This window comes from Galleria mellonella, unplaced genomic scaffold (assembly GCF_026898425.1).
Source record: "Galleria mellonella isolate WM207_F2 unplaced genomic scaffold, CSIRO_AGI_GalMel_v1 utg270, whole genome shotgun sequence".
In the NCBI taxonomy this organism is placed as follows: Eukaryota; Metazoa; Arthropoda; class Insecta; order Lepidoptera; family Pyralidae; genus Galleria; species Galleria mellonella.
The window spans coordinates 3,412,801-3,433,275 of record NW_026442062.1 but is presented as its reverse complement, the minus strand read 5'-3'; the positions used below and the strand labels follow the sequence as shown (position 1 = coordinate 3,433,275).

General features: G+C 29.5%; 1 protein-coding gene across 2 annotated transcripts in view; it reads left to right on the top strand.

Moving 5' to 3' along the window:
- The window catches only part of LOC113514259 (ABC transporter G family member 23), a 65,943-nt gene that overhangs the window by 18,778 nt on the left and 26,690 nt on the right, over nucleotides 1-20,475 (top strand). Inside the window, exons 1-3 of one of the 2 annotated variants that reach the window (XM_026898297.3) lie at nucleotides 2,689-2,711; nucleotides 9,300-9,562; nucleotides 12,315-12,474. In XM_026898297.3, coding sequence (XP_026754098.3) covers nucleotides 9,306-9,562; nucleotides 12,315-12,474 — 417 coding nt within the window. In that variant the 5' untranslated portion in view covers nucleotides 2,689-2,711; nucleotides 9,300-9,305. Of the gene's footprint in view, nucleotides 1-2,688; nucleotides 2,712-9,299; nucleotides 9,563-12,314; nucleotides 12,475-20,475 lie in introns of those variants that run through there. The other variant, XM_026898296.3, reaches the window with a different exon arrangement.

The window sequence follows — 20,475 nt, the reverse complement described above, 5'->3', positions numbered from 1 at the left end:
TTTGTTGACCGGTTACTCTTTTCGTTTTAGTACCTTATTTGAATTTATGAGTTTATGCGTGTCATAAAACATACTTGTATTTTATATATATTTTATATATGTATTTTATACATATAGCATCTTTAGCGCAAATCTGATTAGTTTAAATATTATTTCCAAATAAAATACAATTAATGTTTGGTCGATGACCAGTTTACTTGATTTACTTTGACGCTAGTTTACCTTTGTCCCATTCGTGTTTCTACCGTGAAGCAGTTGTGTTTGCATGGTTTGAAGGGATGGGATATGGCAATGAATTTACAGCGTACAGAGGAAAAACACCTGAGTTCTCAGGAATGGCAACGCCTGGGGAATATCATGGGCGAAACAGTATACTCTGTTATGTCCATGACACTGCTCGTCTATAAGCGACGGTTACCATTTTCCATCAAGGGGCCCGTCAACTTGTTTGTCGTTCTAAGTTGCATAAAAAAAGTATAGTAAATGTATATCTGTCTGAAACTGAAATTGTCAAATGTTGCATCCCTAATCGCTGAACTGTCAGTTTCAACGTGTTTCAAATGAGAATTGTTACTAATAGAGTTGACTTATCAAGTCAGAGGAGTAACTATATTATTACTAAAAAAACTAATTTTAATTATGAGCATAATCAGATTGAATTACGTATATTTTGTTGAGAATATTCGTTTAATTTTAGAACATTCCGTGACCTTTCAACCGGATTATTTAAACAATTAATATATGTGTGATAATGAAAGGTTTAAAAATAAAATTTAAATGTAAATTTTTTGGACTTTGGTCTGCTATGTTGACTGTACTTACATACAAGAAAATTCATATGTCATTCACGTATACAACAACTGAAGTGGCTAATATATTTTATCTTGATTCGTCTAACCTTTGTTGCCTGAAAGCTTTTAAGAGCACGTAAATAAATTGTACATTGTTGAGTTTATTCGCCATCCATTACAATGTTGGATTTCCTTTTTTAATTTCTAATACGGAAAGGATTTTGAAATGACAGACCTTTTTTTGTCAAGCGATATCTTCAATAAATAAGACGTGGATAAATAATAGCGTCGTGTGTCATTTATATACAGTCATTTATCTAAGAACTATAGCTTTAATCATAGGCATTGATTATCGTATGTAATTAATGATTAACAATGTTTCAAATGTTTAGGTCTAGACGTACATAGACGTAGACGACGCAGGTATCGCCATTTATATTATTTTTTTATATTACACTATACGTTGACAGTTGATAGTCAAATTGATTTGCTTACTGGAAATGGTAGGTAATGTCTGTAAAGTTATGAAGACATTCATTTTATAGATACCTGAATATAAAAATATGCAAATCGCTACTAATATACTTCTATGTATTTGCAGTAATAAAACTTAAATATTGATACCATTATAGCACCGTTCTCGATCGTAATAATCTTTTCGTAAATACCATCCTGTAATGCTATTACAAATTATTTAAATCTGTTCATTTGTTATACCTTATTTTTATATTATTGTGATTTCGTTGTATTTTCATGTAAAAAGGGAACTTCGAAAAGAAGTTTAGGCCAAGTTGACCCTCTCGAGCCTGCAAGGACAATATGTATTTGCGACATCTATTTATTGCCATATCTATGGAAAAAGTGATTGCATGATTATCGTCATTATAATGAGCTTCAGAAAAAACCAATGACTAATGTCATTATATGTCTTTGTTGTCTTTATATTTTTTTTTCTAAATTTAGCCCGCAGAAGAGTATGGTCGTAGGTAATTAATAATCACTAGTCGTATCGGGCAAAAAGATTATTTGCCACTTTTTGTATTATCAATTTTACTTCCAGAGAAGTTTTGCCTCCCTGGGCATTTATGCGTTTTAAAATCTTCGATTCGATCACTGTTTTTTTGCAGAGCGAAATTATAAATTCCTTCGCTTGAACGATGACGCACATATCAAGAGGGGCATCAACTTTTCATTGAGACATTTAATTTCATATAAAAAGATTGTTTTGTACTTGCACCATATTTGATGACCTTTGTCGTTTAATAATAGGCAGGTTACTTTGATTTTATGAGATCTCGAATTTAATTCTCGGTCAGATTGATTTAAGAAACGATTTTTTCTAAAGTATCTCAAGTCTTCGGCTTACAGATCCTCTTTGGCAGGCAATAAGCATATAGATATAAAATTAATATCATCATTATATCAGTTGTTAACCGTCCACTGCTGAACAAAGGCTTCCTCCTATTGGGAAGTGTTACCAATTACCAATGAAATTGGTAGACAGTTAAATGGAGAGGGACATTGCCTCTTTATTTCAGTTAATTTAGTAATAATCATATATTCCAGTAAGGCAGACGAAATCGTAGGTAAAGGTAGTAGCTTCATAAGTTGCTCTAGCTATGATTGTATTTTTTAGTAGTGTACTTAATATACCGTTAAAACAGCTTATTATTTTGAGTTTACAATAATATCAGTATGCATATAGCTTTATAGAGTGTCCGTCATCCAACTCGTTCACAGTAAAAAATCCAGCTATAAGATTTGAAACTGGTTCTTGATCAATAGCCTATACTTTTTCTGCAGCTCCTATATTTATAAAAGCGTGTATATTTTAATAACACCTACTTTATGTTCATTTCTCAAGTCGTCTCTCATGAAACAAACATATTGATCATCGTTTTATATAATTTTTGTGTTCAGGTATATTAAATAATATTTATTTTATTAACATTATAAATGTGTAAGTCTTTAAAGATATTTGGATGTTTCTTTTTCAATCATGCTTAAACGGCTCAACGGATTTGAATAAAACTTGGTTCACAGGTAGGTTATTAGCTTAATAGATTGAATACTTTACTGGGGCATGATAGTTTTAATGTTTAAGTAAATTTAAAATAACTAGAAACAATTAATATGATAAATCTCAATATCATTAGTATTGATTACTTGTGTATAGCTATACTATATATAAATCTTATACATAAAATTCTCATGTCACGGTGTTTGTTACCAAACTCCCCCGAAACGGTTTTACCGATTTTTATGAAATTTTGTGTGCATATTGAGTAGGTCTGAGAATCGGCCAACATCTATTTTTTATACCCCTCAATAATAAGGGTGATCCTCTCCAAAATTTTTTTTTTTATTTTTTTGACAAATTTTTCCGTTTTTATTTTATTATGATTTAGCATTGAAAAATACATACAACCTCAAATTTGCACCGTTTTACGGTCAACTCCTGTTTTTTAATCGCGATTTTTATATGCTGCAATAGGGTTGCATGATGGCAATCCAATATAATAATTGTAGTAGGATAAATTTTCATGTATAGTTCTAAAAATAATGTATATGGTATAACAACGTTTGCCGAGTTAGCTAGTTAAATATAATATAACTAATCCACCTTGGAGTATCCTTGCACTGGAAAAAGGTTGTCTAATAAGGAATGCTAATTAATAGCAAATAAATTCACCTCTGAATAATTTTTTATTACATAATAAAATTTAAATAAATAAATAAGTATCTCTATAAGCACTGACAGAATATTAATAATTTCCACCAGACATAAATTTCATAAAGTCTAACCGTTTTATTCACAAACAATAAAACATCTAAAACTTATTTAAATTTTAAGTTCATTTCTTTATTTATTCCCTCTAGATATTTTAACAATTTAACCAATAACTTTGTTCAATCCGTCCTATTAAAATTAGATGTACTTATATTAAATGGGATAGAGAAAGATATAGGTTACTTTAATTCCTATCAGTAAACAAACATATCTTGGTCACGTGGACCAAGTTTCAGGTAAAAGCTATTGTAATATTCAATAAATATTAGGCAGAACTCCTACGTAAGGATATGTGGTTTTACCACCAAGGTTTGTGAATACCATTGCGGAACCAGTTTCGAAGGCTCGTTGCTCGATGACGTCATTACTACGTCAATAAATACACGGTTGGATGTTATAAAGGAAACGATTGATTACGTAAATAATGAAAAAAGAAACAATAAATTTTTTTTTTAATGTTTTTTTAAGAGGTGATGGGCGATGTACGTCGCTTAAAATATCTCAAGCGTAAAATATATTTTTTGTAAAATCTTATTATTAATATTATAATATTATTTCATTTATTTGGTACCGCTTAGTTCAATGGTTCAACATCATGACATTGTACATTTGTATTTCGGATGAAGGTGGAGATAAGCTACTTTGTAGGTACCCCTGTTAATTAATATACCTCGGTACGCAGATGAAATCTATGGTAAAAATTAGTATATATATATATATGTTATACTAAGAACCACTTACTAATTAATCGCGAAATATCCGGAACCATAAAGTAAATTACACAGATTGCTTGATCCTTAAAGTTCAATTTACATTATGAAACTAATGGAATGAAACTACATACATTCATTAATTTCATCAACAGTTTCATAGGTAAACCTATCTTATTGGGGGGAAAGGGATTGTTGGTAATAGGGTCTAACTAACCCATTGTCTGCAATACACTCTATCAGGTCGACCTCTACGTGGTTCCCCCTGGAAACCATCGTGGTTAATTCTAGTGGAATTCGTCACGATGGGCTGATTGATCTACTTTCATACAATGAATCTATCATCTCTTACTGGTGCTCTGTCGTCTTCATTCCATATCATCATTTTATCGGTGCTCTGACAACGTGTTTCCGTTATACCTAGCATAGCGTAGGCGGGGTATACACCGACGAGACACTAGTGGAAGATGATTATCATTCCATTATCATCCATGATGTTTTCCAAACAAAACCTATTCCATTTCGTCATAATTAGGCATTTATATTTCCAAAACATGTGATTCCGTCATAGATTTTTATATATTGCGTGTGGTCCCTTCCTTTTTCCCACGTTGGTGTCGTAAGGGCGATAAGAGGCACCTAAAAGAGAGCTTAAAAACATTTTCAAAGTCTAATTATGGTTGTCAATCTGCCTGCCAAGCGTGGCAACTACTGGCAAAACCCCTTAAAGGGGGACAGCAGTGGACAGTTAAAAGCTGATATTATGATGATGATGAGGCATTTATTTATTCACTTTTTATCTTTTTATTTATATTTTATATATGTAATTCTATAATTATTAAGTTTAAACTGAAATTAATTTAAACGTACACGTAATCAAGAAAACAAAGAGTAAATGAAATAATATCATCTGAAGTAGATATTTCTAAGGTTTTATGAATTTGTGATTCTTATGAAAAACCCATACACCAACCATAACCTTATTAAAGCAATAAATTGCTATAGCCATTTCAAAGATTTCCTAATTCCTCTAAAAATGACTAAACTTTCTGAATCACTCATCTCCTTAACCTCTCTTTATAAGCTATTTATATCGCTGTAGTGTAGAGGCATTTGTATTTTTCCACATATAACTGGTTATTTATATCTTGGCATAATAGTTGAAGAGCCGACTGCACTTTAATGTGCGTTTTTTGTTATTTGGATTCGTGAAAACTTAATGATGTTAAAGGTATATGTAGATAATGAATATGTTGTTCATATTTACTTAATGAGCTCTAGTTCTAAGAAAAATGTCTATTTTAGGCGATAACTTTAAAATTTATTTTGATTATTCTTAACGATGGCTAATGGGTTTGCTCTCTTGTTCAATACTAACTTTGTCATGAGAACTTTGGAACGAAATCTTATCAATATTTTACTAAATTAGGTGCTATTTGCGAAAGTCCACAGCATTGGTTATTTGATTAGATTTTTTCTGTTTAATTCCGCTACCATAAGTATTTTACTACTAGTATAATAGTGAATTTACTGGGTACAGAGGAATAACACCCAAGTCCTCAGGAATGACAACGCATGAGAGGTATCATGGGCGAAACAGTATACTCTGTTATGTCCATGGTACTGCTCATGTCTATAGGTGACGGTTACCACTTTACATCAGGTGGGCCGTCAGCTTGTTTGCCATTCTAAGTTGTATAAAAAAAAATATGTGACTGCGAAAACTCGAAGATTAAACACTACTATTACTAATTGAAGATTCCCAACCTTTCATATGTGTGGACAAAGTGGCGGTTGGAGACTGATGACTAATATGGAAGATTGTGGAACTTCTAGTAAAAATATTGGTGGTCAGTCTTCAAGTATTGGCAGTCACATACTAATGGTAGTGGAATTAAACAAAGTAATTCTAATGAAATGACCAAAATTTTATTAATTATGAATAGGAAATTGTTAATACTACAGAGAATTTTTAATACCTATTGTCATTATTATTTTTAAAACTTATGTTCATTTCTTATAACGGCAAAACATAGTGAGTTCATTAATTTCCCTTGACTTTTGTATATAGATACCTACTACCAATTTTTTATACCAACAATGATTAAAGATCCGGCCGCAATCCTATAATTTCCATAATTTTTTAAAAATACGTTAATATTAAATCGTATATTTTAAGATGGCTTAAAGTTTTTACAACGAAGGGATATTACGCGAATCTTCACTAAGAAACCTTGAATTTAATAGTAACTTGTACCTATAGAGTTCAAGTACAGCAGCAAAAGCATGTTATTGTGGCGCGTACCTTGACAGAAAATATGCCCCGGAGGTGCAAATTACATGACTTGTTGAAATACCAACATTTCGTTGTTTCATAATTTAAATATTTAAATGTATGGTAAATTTCAATAGAATTTAATGAAAAGGTAACTAAGTTTTGTTGAAATCATAACACGAATACTCTAAATGACATGAGTGACAAATTGAAACATTCAACTATCAATTTTTATAATTGCCTATGTTATTATTTATAACTATTAATTTATATAGTTTATTAATGTCCTATATTTTATGTCAATAATAGTGGTACATGGTAAAGTCATAAGGCTTATGGTTTGTTCTGTGTGTTAATATAATATTGAACTTTGTACTGAATGAATATATTAATCATCTTTTGATTACTCCTATTATACTGTATTGAATATCAGTAAATTGTCTCAGTTACTAGTTTGTTTACATTTACATTAATTTGTATTGAAATTCTATAAGCAAATCCTAAACGGTACAGTCAAAGGCACTTATAATAGAAAACAAGCCGACGGTCTACGGTAAAGTAGTTACCGTCGCCTGTAGACATGAACTGCATCATGGACATCATTGAATACACACTGACAAATAATGCCCTCATCTCTTGAGGATAAAAGTGTTATGTTCCTGTATTCTACAATTTCATTGCCATATCCTGCTTTTTAGATCGAAAGTAAATTCTAAATTGTTTAATATTTGCAGTATTATTAATTGTAGTATTATTATTATATTATTAAATATGTAAATTATTGTAAATTAAACTTTAAATATAAAAACTATTCCATGATATAATCGACACTGTTCAAGGATAAGAATACAAATTACTTCAACAACTGAGACACTACAATACGCGATGGCTTCCATTACTAAAATGTATCTACAGATTTGAATTTATAATAATTAAGATCTTTCCTAAGACTAGTAAACTACTAACTACACTACGAGAGTGATTAATGAGAAGCAAATTATTATTTGCTAGCTTTGTCTTGGTGGTTTGTTCACGTCAAATTGGGTACAATATGTGTAAATGTAGAGTCTGCTCTGTCTGTGTACAAAATGTAATTCAAATTAGTTCAGTGGTTTAATAGTAATTATGTATTAAATTGACGTGTGGTTCCGATATAGAATAGGCTACCACTTCCTTTCCTGTAAGTGTCGTAAGAGGCGACTTGGGGAACTTTATAATCGAGGGATGGGCAATAGTGTCCCTCTTAAAACATCACCAAAGCCTAACTGTGGTTACTAATTCACCTTTTCAGCGTGGTAACTGCAGCCAATATCCCTTTTATGGGGGAGGCCTATGTTCAGCAGTGGACAGTTGACGGCTGATATGATGACAATGATGTATTAAATAACCAAAAATTTTTGCAAACTATTGACATATGTTTTTAGATTCTATTTAATACATTCGAAAGTTTGGATAGATTGACACATAGATTACGTTTATGTTAATTTACATAGGAATGGCTGTATGTTAGTTAGTACATATTAATTGTAACATTAAAATATATACTATAATAGCTGTAACATACAACGATCCTATCTTTGTAGATTTATGGAGCTTTACTCGATAAATCAATCAAGAAACTTCTTATAATAGAGTTCAATGATACGGCACATTTAGTAATCCAGCTCAGTCATCGTGATCATCAATTATTTATTATATGTGTAACAAAATACTTCATCACTTTATATTTCCAATACGGGCTATATCCCTCGGCTTTGACCGTGGACATGGTGGACATGTATTGTGGTAAAATGTATTTTGACTAACTGCGTTCGGCAAACTGTATTTGAAACGAACTACCTTTACGACGAACTGAGTTTGTAATGAATTGCACTTGGGTTGAAAAATGTTTGAGTTGAACTGCGTTTGCCATGAACTTTGATTGTGACATCATGCGTTAATGGTTGTGTTTGAACTATGATTATGGCAAAATGCGTTTGTAATAAACTCCTTAACTACCGTTTCCTATTGATTATATATGTACGTGATTAAATGCGTTTGTGTCATATAATCCCTTTTACAGATTGTAGTATTTTTTTCTTTTTGGAAAATACTAATAAATATTTAAAAGAATAAAAAATATATTAACTTACTATTTATATAATATTATCACTTATTATTAAAATATATATGTTAACACTGACAATAGTCCCGAATTTATAGTCGTCTAATAATACTAAGTATGAGTATAATAAAGTTAGGCAAAGTTAAAGGGTTGTCAGCACATAGGCAAAACCTAATGAAGGACAAATTATTATTAATGTACCAATTTATTTTAAGTTATTGTAGCACTGTAGTATATATAAGAAATGTATTATGATTTTATTCACATGAATTAGAATGAGAATGTAATCTACGATATGTTCTGTGTACTAAATTTCATTAAACTCAGTTTATTAGGATTGATGAATATAGTTAAAAAATGTGGGCATGTTAAATATTAGGTTTACTATAATGATATCAATCAGCATACTTTTGACTATATCATTGAGGAATATAGTCCGGATAACATTTATTCATATATCAGTATATATAGAATTGACAGATATATGAATGAATGAATGAATCAAAATTCTTTATTGTTTCTTTCAACGAACGATTCAGATTATAAAGATGAACAATATGCATACAAACAAAATGAATATCTAATTACATAAAAGCAATACATTTTCAATATTACTATTTCTTTTCAGATAAAAATGCCTGCGTACGATAATGAGGGGGCAACGATATCTATGGAGGATGTGCGTAATCCAGACCAATCTAACACAGTCAGTACCATAGAGGATGACTTAGCCATTAAAAGGCTTAGACGGCTGAGGCCACAGAAATCTACTATATCCTCCAGACGACAGCAGGCGGTATGCGTTCGTAGAGCATACAAAAAGTATGGGACATCGAAAAACCCTAACGTAATATTGGACGGTTTAAACATGACTGTCCCTAAAGGAGCTATGTGAGTATTAACCTCTTAATGCTATTTTACATAATTTATAAGATTGTAACTTAAATTGTAGATAACATAAAAAAATTACTTTTAAATTGAGAATATAATTAGTTAACCATTATGAAAGTAATTCAGTTATTAGTACATTATTTATTAATACTTCATTGTACCAGTTACAAAAATAAGGATTGAGTATATATTATTTATATATATGTTACTATATCTATAGAAAAGACGTAATTAGTTTGATTAAATATTCAGATATTTATAACCCAGTTAAAAGTATTTTTAACCGTAAAATTCCAGAAAAGCCTTTTATATAACCACACATTTTTTAATTTTTCCATTTGGCATTTTCTGTGACGTTAACGAAGGGCAAAATGTATTAGCAGCCAACATTTCATAAGACAAGTTGAGCTGTTTAAAATTATAGCTGAACCGAACTTCAATCCCCGGAAATAACTTTTAAATTAACGCGAGAACTTGTGAAAAACAGCGGAATTTTTTAGTAAATTTTTTTCTTTCTTCTCTTTAAAAGTTGTAAACAGATTCCTTAAGTTCGTGTTGATTGTTAACTTTTTTAATACCGTTTACAGAACATTTTTGATCAAACTCTTATTTAGACGATGTTGTAAATTATGAAATACTGTAAGAAAAATACTTTTAATTTTTTGTTCAAAACTAGAATAAAACGCTATGAGTCTATTAACTTTTTAAAAATTATTTTGTTGAAAGTTGTGTGGTAGGAACCGTTAAATAATAATAAGTAGGTATTTCTTTTTCTCTTTGAGCTCATTATCGCCTCTTCCCGTTTTGGAATTTCGAATAATTTCTACTTAGATATCACTTATGTTACTGTGTAAAATTTATATTTCTAGACCCAGGAATTTCTATTTTGTAATTTGTAATTAAAATTAATAATGGGACGGTTATACATATGTTACGTCATATACAATATACAAAATTCGAACTGGTTTTGATAATTCGTTTTATCATTTATAAAATATTAGCTCTTTGCTCACAACTTCGTAAGCGTGAAATTTAGAAGTAGGAAAACCAATGAAATAGACTACTACTAGATGGCGCATCAAGATAAAACATGAACTGGATTTTTAGTTAGACCTTCTATTTTGATATAATTGTATTCAATTTGATTCAATACTTTTTGCGTGATTTCATAACAACCATTCAGACAGACAGAGACAAAATTTCTAGAAAATATTGTTTTGTCTTCTACTACTCTCTTTAAAATTTGGTATATGATTTTTTTTTAAATATGTTTCATGTACAGATAATACAATTTTATTATATTAATAAGACAAGATTATTAAGATTATATAATTTGTTGATTTAATATTAATTTTACTAACATTAGAGTCCTTATTGTTTTGTGGAGCAAACATTTAAGTTTCTTATTTATATTATAAGAAAAAAGGTAAGAAAAAAATTTTATTATAATTATCTGTGAAAAAAATTCAACAATATAGGTTTTTGAGTCAATATTTAATTTAAAATAAGCAAATTCCGGATATTTAAGTTACTCCATTTATGAACCTTTTAAATTAAGGATAGACAGCAAAGTGACAGCCATAAAGATTATTTCATTGAGTGTAGTACTTTATTACGTTTTTGTTACTTAGTTTAGTTACATTATTAATATTTATAATAGATTTTTTTTTATTTTTATTAACAAATTTGTTGTTTAAAAGTAAAGAATTATTAGCATTTTAAAACTAGTTTAGCAACAGTTCTTACTTATATATATATATATATATATATATATATATATATATATATATATATATATATATATATATATATATATATATATATATATATATATATATATATATAAGATATATATATATATATATATATATATATATATATATATATATTTATTTAATAATGTACCGCCTATGTATTTCTCGGTTTGCCTAATGGTTGACTGGTATAGAACACCATCCGGTGTTAAGTCCGCCAAATGTACATAGAATTTTACTGTTTATTAAAATTTAAATAAATACCAAACTGGAACCAGTATCAAGTTCTATAACATTGTAAAAATGAGATTAATAGTTAGAGTTCCATTGAAAAAAATGAAACGGTTAAATGTCGATATAAGTAAATAGATCTATGTACATACCAATAATAAAAGCAAATAATATGTAAAGTTCTAAAAGGTACACAAATAAAACATTCGGATGTCATAATGCAATAGAATATGAAAATAAAATCTAATAATTTTGTGTACTTTTTTGTATTCTGCACTTGATCCATTTTTATTACTGTTTTTCTTCTAGACGCGAAAAACAGGGTTTCGGCATTTTTCGCATTATTCTTGACAAGGGTCATGCGTTTATGAATCCAATTCTGTGAAATTGTGGTATTTTTTTATCTAATAATTTTATCATTGACTTCTTGTTTCTTGAATAATAATTATCCTGAGTCATAACGAATTATAAGAATTTATTAATAAATATAAATATTTATAAATCTTATTAATATAGTAATGTTGTTATACATACGAAATATTTAAGAAAAATTTCTATATAAAAATTATGAGGAAACAAAACTTTATAAAATAAATAAATATATTTATTTATTTTATTAAATATTAATTTATTTATTTATGTCGGCCTTACTTACGAATGTTTAGTAATAGTAAGATATTGTAATAATCAAAATCAAATTAACCTCGGCTTTAGTTAATGGATAAAACTGAAAAAAAAGTCTAAAAGTAACTTTTTTTTTTAAATAGATACGGACTTCTTGGTGCTTCGGGTTGTGGGAAAACTACACTACTCTCCTGCATAGTCGGTAGACGGAGACTTAACTCTGGTGAGATATGGGTGCTAGGTGGAAAGCCTGGCAGTCCTGGCAGCGGTGTACCAGGTCCAAGGATAGGGTACATGCCTCAAGTAAGTGTTACTTATACTTAAGTTTAATAATAAGTTTTATACAATGATAACTTTTCATATTATTTATATTTGAATGTTTGTTACTTTATGATGCTTAAACGAATGAATTTTACCAGAGGGAGACTTTACAAAAGTCGTTTGCTTTGGTACCTCTGTCCCATTCATGTTTCTACCGTGAAGCAGTTGTGTTTCCATAGATGTGTTTTGGTTTGAAGGGTGGGACATGGTAGTGAAGTTACAGGGGGTACACAGGAATAACACCTGAGTCCTCAGGAATAGCAACGCATGGGGTGTATCATGGGCGAAACAGTATACTCTGTTATGCCCATGGTACTGTTCATGTCTATAGGCAACGGTTACCACTTTCCATCAGGTGGGCGGCGTAGGTGAAACAGTATATTGTGTTATGTCCATGGTATTTCTAATGTCTATAGGCGACGGTTACCCCTTTTCCATCAGATGAGCCGTCAATTTGTTTGCCATTCTAAGTTGCATAAAAAAATAATTTATGAATTTTTTTATACAACTTAGAATGGCAATCAAGCTGACGGTCCACCTGATGGAAAGTGGTAACCGTCGCCTATAGACATGAGCAGTACCATGGATATAACAGAGTATACTGTATCGCCCATAATACCCCCCATGCGTTGCCATTCCTGAGGACTCAGGTGTTATTTCTCTGTACCCAGTAAATTCACGCCATATCCTACCCTTCAAACCGAAACACAGCCATGCAAACATAGCTGCTTCCGGTTGTTGTTTATGTGAAAATTGTACATAGATAAACCGTATCCGGATCTAATACACAGTACGAGTACCTATTATATATTATTTATCATAACTTACGTAGATCGTGTCTAGGGACACCTCTATAAAGATTACTGTCTTGTAAATTTACTGCTGTTTATTATTTTGTTACTTATTTCTGTAGTGAAAACACTTGATACCAAAGGATGATTTTTTTGTGAAAGTTTTTTATAATCTGTATAATTTGTACTGTTCGAGGCAAGGGTCCTGGTTACTTGTAATACAGGTCCAACACCTAGTACAGGAACCAGTTCCCACACATAATATTGTTAAAATGTTCTGCAAGTTATAGGTAGTAAGTCCTTAATTGTTTGGTGATATATAATAAATAAATAAATAAATAAATGCAGTTAACCACAAGCAGCAATATGTCCAATTTTGTTATTTCTAAAGGTTTTAATGTAAAATAATGACTCAATATAAAATAATAAGAACGAGTTCATTTTAACTTATCTATTAGAGTCTCACTACCTGATATTGGTATCCCATCATATGAGGAGGATATTAGCATATTAACCTATTAACGGCTCGTCGCGATCCTCAGGAGATTTCGTATAGGAATAATATTCCGATATATTTCTTCTTTTTAATGCCTTTTTTTGCCTCTTATGAGTACTCTCATTCCATGTACAGTTACTACACGGACAAAAATTCTGACCCCACAAATGTTTTTTTAACCCTCTATAGCGATCTACTGAATGTAATGTTTGAATTTGAAAGTAGAAATAGCTTGTACATAAAAAAAAATATTACGTTGGTCTTGGCAAATTTTCCATTTGTTTTTAAAGAACTTTAAGTAAAAAAAATATAGTTAAATTAATCAAACTATTCTTGAGTTTTGTGCTTAGTGGTTTTAGCGTTTTACTTCTGATATATATATAAATATATATATATATATATATATATATATATATATATATATATATATATATATATATATATATATATATCATCATATCAGCCTTTAACTGTTCACTATTGAACATAAGTCTCCCTTGAGGGATTTTGCCAGTAGTTGTCACGCTTGGAAGGCGAATTGGCAACCGGAGTCAGGATTTAGAGATTTTTTAAAAGGGACGCTCCTTTACTTATACCTCGCCCTTCCCTAATCGGCTTTTACGACACCCACGGGAAAGGAAGGGGTGCCCTATTCTATGCCAGGACTACATGGCCACTAGAGCAGTTTACATAGATACAAAGCAAATTTTACTGCATATTAATTACATAAGTATTCTTTAAATTATTTTATTTATTTATCCGTTGTTTTATTATTTTATTTATTTGTCCATTGTTTCTGCCTACCCTAATGGGAGACAGGCGTGACAGATATGTATGTATGTATGTTATTTATCCATTGTAGTAATAATTGAAATTCTCTGTAAACCTTTTTCTTTATTGATTATATACTTAGTAAATATCTAGTACTAAATCTAACGTATTGAATACTAAATGCTCAAAGCAATTTACCATAACCGCGATAGTGCTCCCTTGAGACATTAATCTTACAACAATTTACATTGTTTATTATTCACAGTGCACGGCAGCGCCGCGGCCAAATCTCAGTTATAAAAATTAAGTATTTTTATTAGTATGTTATGTGATGCTTTTAAAAGTAGGATTATGTGTAGTACACGTTTTATGTGTGTTTTTTTATATGCAATACAATGACACTATAAATGCGGTAGTATGAGGTTGCGGTAGTGTGTGCTGATAGTGTAGTTGTTTTAACTTACCTTATGTATGTGAATTAGAATACTGATTTTTCCATTATATAAGAGGAAGATGGTACTAGAACCACAGTGTAAGGCTTAATAATATATTATATATATAACCTTACTCATATTCATCTCATACATCCAAAAACTGTAAAAACTGACTGGAATATGCCTCTAATAATATATTTTTCAATCTTGAAGGTTTTGAAATAATACACAATGGAGTCGTTCTATGACACCATTCTTTAAATTTATCTAAACATTATTTTTGAAAAAAATCTGTATTTTAATGATCAATATAAACTTTTTTAATAGATGATTATGACTTAAACCTTTTAGAAATTTAGTTTATATGGGAACTTAGAATAAATAATTTACTCAAAATATAAAATTTTATTTTTAAAAATAGATTTACTGAATGGTGCAAGAAAACATCAGAGTTGATTATAATTCTTGAAAATATCTAGTAGAAATAATTTTTTGTTAATTTTTTTCTAACACACGTTTGTAGTACGTGTAATATATGCTACGCAAGGTGACAAGTAGATAGAAACAGTCAGTCAGCATCGCCTTGAACTGTGTACATCATATTGAGACACGTATCAATCTATACATATTCATGCCAACGTGACTATGCTTAGGTATCCTTCACAATATTTATGATCATTACTAGTAAAAGTTTGTGATTCATTATATCTAATATTTATGATTTATTCACGCTAAAACAATTAAAGAAATTACAATAAAATTTTAAACCAATAAAAGTCAAAATTTCAACTAAATTAAATATTTAGGATACAATTTAGTACTTATATAATAACTTATACTAACGCTTATATTTAATGTAGTCTAATTAATCTCGCATCGATCGAGTACGGTTAGGATATATTGGTGGCATAAATAATTCAATTAAATAGTGAAAAGAACTTGTCCTTTAATTTTAACAAGGATTGTTACAGAAAACGATCGCTTCTAGTATTTAATGTTATCTTACTGCTATGGCTATAACAGCAAATAGGCCTTTAAAAAGACTGTTAAAAGAAGAGACTGATACGATATTCACGATTCATTCCTGAATCAAAACGGTCTTATCATAAAGAATTTAAACTTCTGATAAACAAGTGTTAAATAGATACACGATTAGACGTGTTACTACAAAAAGAAATTTAAAAACAACACAACACAAATTTTAAACACAATTTGTTAATATGTGAATAAAAGAAAGTCTGTCTTATTAAAAATAAAATGTGTTTAAAGCATTTATAATATTTTAAAGATTTGATTGAATATTATTACACGGATTAGAGAATAATTAATCAATTTTTTTTATTAAACGCTGCATAGATGGGCAGTATTTTAAATTGTTTTTATATTAAAACCGTAAATGTTCCTATACAGTGTGTTTTCAAATAAGAGATGAGCTTGTTGTTGAGATTGCGGTATGAAATTCTACAAAAAAAGTATTTTAAGGTTCTCAGGGTTCACCTGATAGCCATGGTAATCCACACCTTTAGGCAATCTTGTTTGTTTCTATAATATAATGAAATATATACTAAGATATTTAATAAATTTACTTATATAAATGGTTGTGTCATAATTGTGTAAAAAAATAATAATAGGTATTTACTCTACATAATTATGTAAAGTTATGTATATCACTTTATTAATGTAGTAATAAAAAAGAATTTTTCATAATTGAAGGCCAATTGCCAATCGTGACAAATATAAAATTTGTATGAGAATCATGAAAATCAGTTAAGAATTGGCGTAGATAGAACAAAAATTAATAGAAAAATTATTCTTAAAGCAGTTAAATATAGTAAAGAACGTTTAAATAGAAGTTGCGTATGAGAAATTCGGTATCCTTTTGAAGTCGTATTCTACTAGTAAAATAATTTATTTCAAAATTAACTATCCATGCTAGTTCAAAATGTAGTATGAAAACTTTAATTATTTCTATATTTTTAATCTATGTTTACTTTAGAAAAAAACTATTTTAGTAACACGAAAGAGGAACATAGAGGAGGAACGTAGTATTTTATATTTTCGTTTATTTTACTTAAATAGATACATGGGTGATAAATATTCATAGCACTGTGAAACTGCTCTGCAATTTATATTCTTTTCCGATTTAACTCTGTAGGTATTAAAAAAAATATAATTAGTGTAGTTTAAATTTATTATTGTTGATCTTATTATAGTATAATTTAAAAGTCTGTTATAATTATGTATCAACTTTGATACATAATTATAGCAGACTGTATAATGCTGTCAGTTAATGATAGTATTGTTCGTTTATTATTAATAGGGTAGGGTTCAGTTTATTTATCAATAGGGTTTAAAAAACCTTTTTTTCTATGAAATATTCTTAATAACAAAAAAATAAAGAAATAAATTTTCGAAAAAAAACAACAATTTGTACTTGTATCAACTTCATTATATAATAAAACGTATGTACATACCTTTTATTATGTAGTTGGTACAGATGCAGGTGTTTTTTTTTTTCGAGAATTCAATTTTTATTTTTTGGTAATATAATAATATTTGCTAGAAAGCAAATTTTTTGACACCCTATTACGGAATAATAACATCAGTTTTAAGGAATGGGTTACGATAATATATGTATTATATTTGTACTGTAAAAGATGACGTGTCAAAAACGTAAAGACATTTTTTACGTGTCTATAGGTATATATATCCATTTTACAAAACTATCCTTTCTATACTGTAAATGGTATAATTTTCTAACAAGCTATTGAGAAAATTATACCATTGTAATACCAGTGTTATAAAGTCAATGTCAATTGATGTAAACAGCCTGTTTTCTAGTCATTGAAGCGTAGATGTTTACATAATGTCGTTGATAAATAATTATAATATTAATGCTATGTTCATGCCAATGTCAAATCTGTTTCAAGGGTAAAAAGTCGCAGGTACTGTCCTTAGACTATGATAATAAGTTTGTGATCCACAAGAAAAAAACCGAGTTCAATTTTAGAAAAACCAGTTACTTTGATTTAAAAATTTAAAATACTAGATTGATTTTAATAAAATTTTTATTGAACCAATTTGTAACAATATTCTTTTAGATAAAAAAAAAAATTCTATATCGGTATATAATTGACGCAGTTAAGAGGTAACAAACATAAAAAACGCCCAGATAAACGGCTGATATAAAACTTAAAAAAATACAACTGATATGAGACAATCCTTCTTTTTAAAGTCGGTTGAAAAGAGATGTTTGACAATTAAGAAAGTAAAATTGAAGGTGCTGTCCTTAATCTGTTTTTTTTTTATGCAATTTAGAACGGCCAACATGCTGATGGCTTAGCTGATGGAAAGTGATAACCATCGTCTATAGACATATACACATGGACACAATAGATACACACACCCTAGTATATTTATACGGTATATTGTTCAGAAGAGTGTAGTACATATATGCGAGAACGCAAATTTTTTCCAGGACTATTTCACATTTTGCCTATTTCCAAAATCCACGCACATTGTATGCGTAGACTATTTTTAATTCTTTACATTTTTTTATATCACGGAGGTGGCAAACAAGCATAAAGTCCGTCTGATGGTAGACTACCATAGACAACATGTATGGTCTGCCAACCCTGTAACACTAGGAAAAACCCTTTTTGAAGAACCTCATACAAGCCTCTAAAGAAAACCTCGGTAAAAAGTTTAAAATGATTCTAAAAAGTTTGAAATAGCTCTAAAAAAATATTTAATCACAAAAAGTTATTATACGCTACAGGAATTTTTTATGAAAAAAATTAATTGTATTTGTACCTATTTGTTTTAATATAATAATGTTTTTTTTTTATGTTAATCGACGATACTTATATATAATGTAAAAATTTAGTTATGTAGTTTATGAAGCTTGTTCTATACTTTTAATAGCTTATGTATTGTTACAACATGTAATAGCAATAAATTATTGAATTGAAAATTTTTTAATAGAATAGCGTTTGTACGTGACCATTTACCATTTAGGTTCAAGCGTGTGAGCATGAATTTATGTATAATATATTGTGTCTGATTAACATCACATAATATCATACTGATAAGTTACGCTGCTATATTAGCGATGGCATACCAAGATAAAACATGCACCGGATTTTAACTTCGATCCTCAGGAACAAAATTGTAAACACTCGTATCCAATTTGGTTTAGCATTTTTTGCATGATGCCGGAACGATAACATACAGAGTTTCTACGTATTTCTAAAAACACGTTCAAATATTTTTGTTTTGAATATATTTTTTAAAAGATTCAAGTCTCTCATAAGTCTTCAATATGATAGATACCTATTTTATATTATTCATGAGTATTCAAGGAGACTAGACAGTGAATAACACTGAGAATTACTGGCAGCGGTGAAAACTTCCCAAATATAATAAATAAGTTTAGTCTCTGGGTGTCTCGACCTTAATATAAATTGACTTATAAATAAATAATATGTTTCCATATCTAAACATTACTGAATTTGATACAGTACGATTTTACATATATCTATATGAGTACTTATAAAATCGTTTATCTTAATTGACTATTAGAGTCATTACTAGAATAGAAAACTAAGGAACGTAGGTATACTCTACACACAAGCAAAGTATGGAACCAAATCCTAATAGCAGTATTTTCGAAAGAATACCCTATTGACACCTTCAAGAAAAAATCATATTCCTTTTTAAAAGAGGGGCAATACACCACTTTTCTCTGGTGTGGCGGATGCCTATGGGCGGCTGTAATCACTCACCATCAGGTGAGCCACATACTCGTTTGCTATCTACATTATAAAAAAGAGGAAGCATCCGGCAAAGTTTCAACGTAAAGTGGAAACATGAAATCATGCTTGAAAACTGCAAACAAAGCTAGTCTATCTGTATAAAGCGTCATCCTGTAAGCACGACAAAAGCCTTCGTGACAATGAAATGCCTAGAAACATAAATACAATTAAAAAAATTACAGAAATCTTTTAGAATTTAAGTTCATATTGGTCTTTATAATAAAGACTTCCTTGTGATATCAAATTAAGGTTTTAAATTTAGGAATAGGTTTAGGAAATGGTGCCTCAGAAGTGACCTTAATAAATAAAAATATAGAAATCGCGGGTGACTGATATACTATTATTACTGATGATTATTAGTATTAAAATACGAAATACAATGCAGCGGTTTCTAAAAAAAAAAAAATGATTTTCAATTCGTCTATATTTTTACTTTTTGCTAACTCTGAACAGATTTTGATATATATTTTTGTAAAATTTATTTTATTTACTAGAACAAATAAATAATTAAATAAACACTGACATATTGAAATAAATAAAGTAAAACAAATAAAAATAGTATTAAGGACCCAACATTTACATGCTTATGTATGGCGAAACATGTATTTATGCTTTTTATATGTAATATCTTGTATCTTGTCGTGTTTCGTATCGTATTCTCGCCGTGTGGTCCAGGC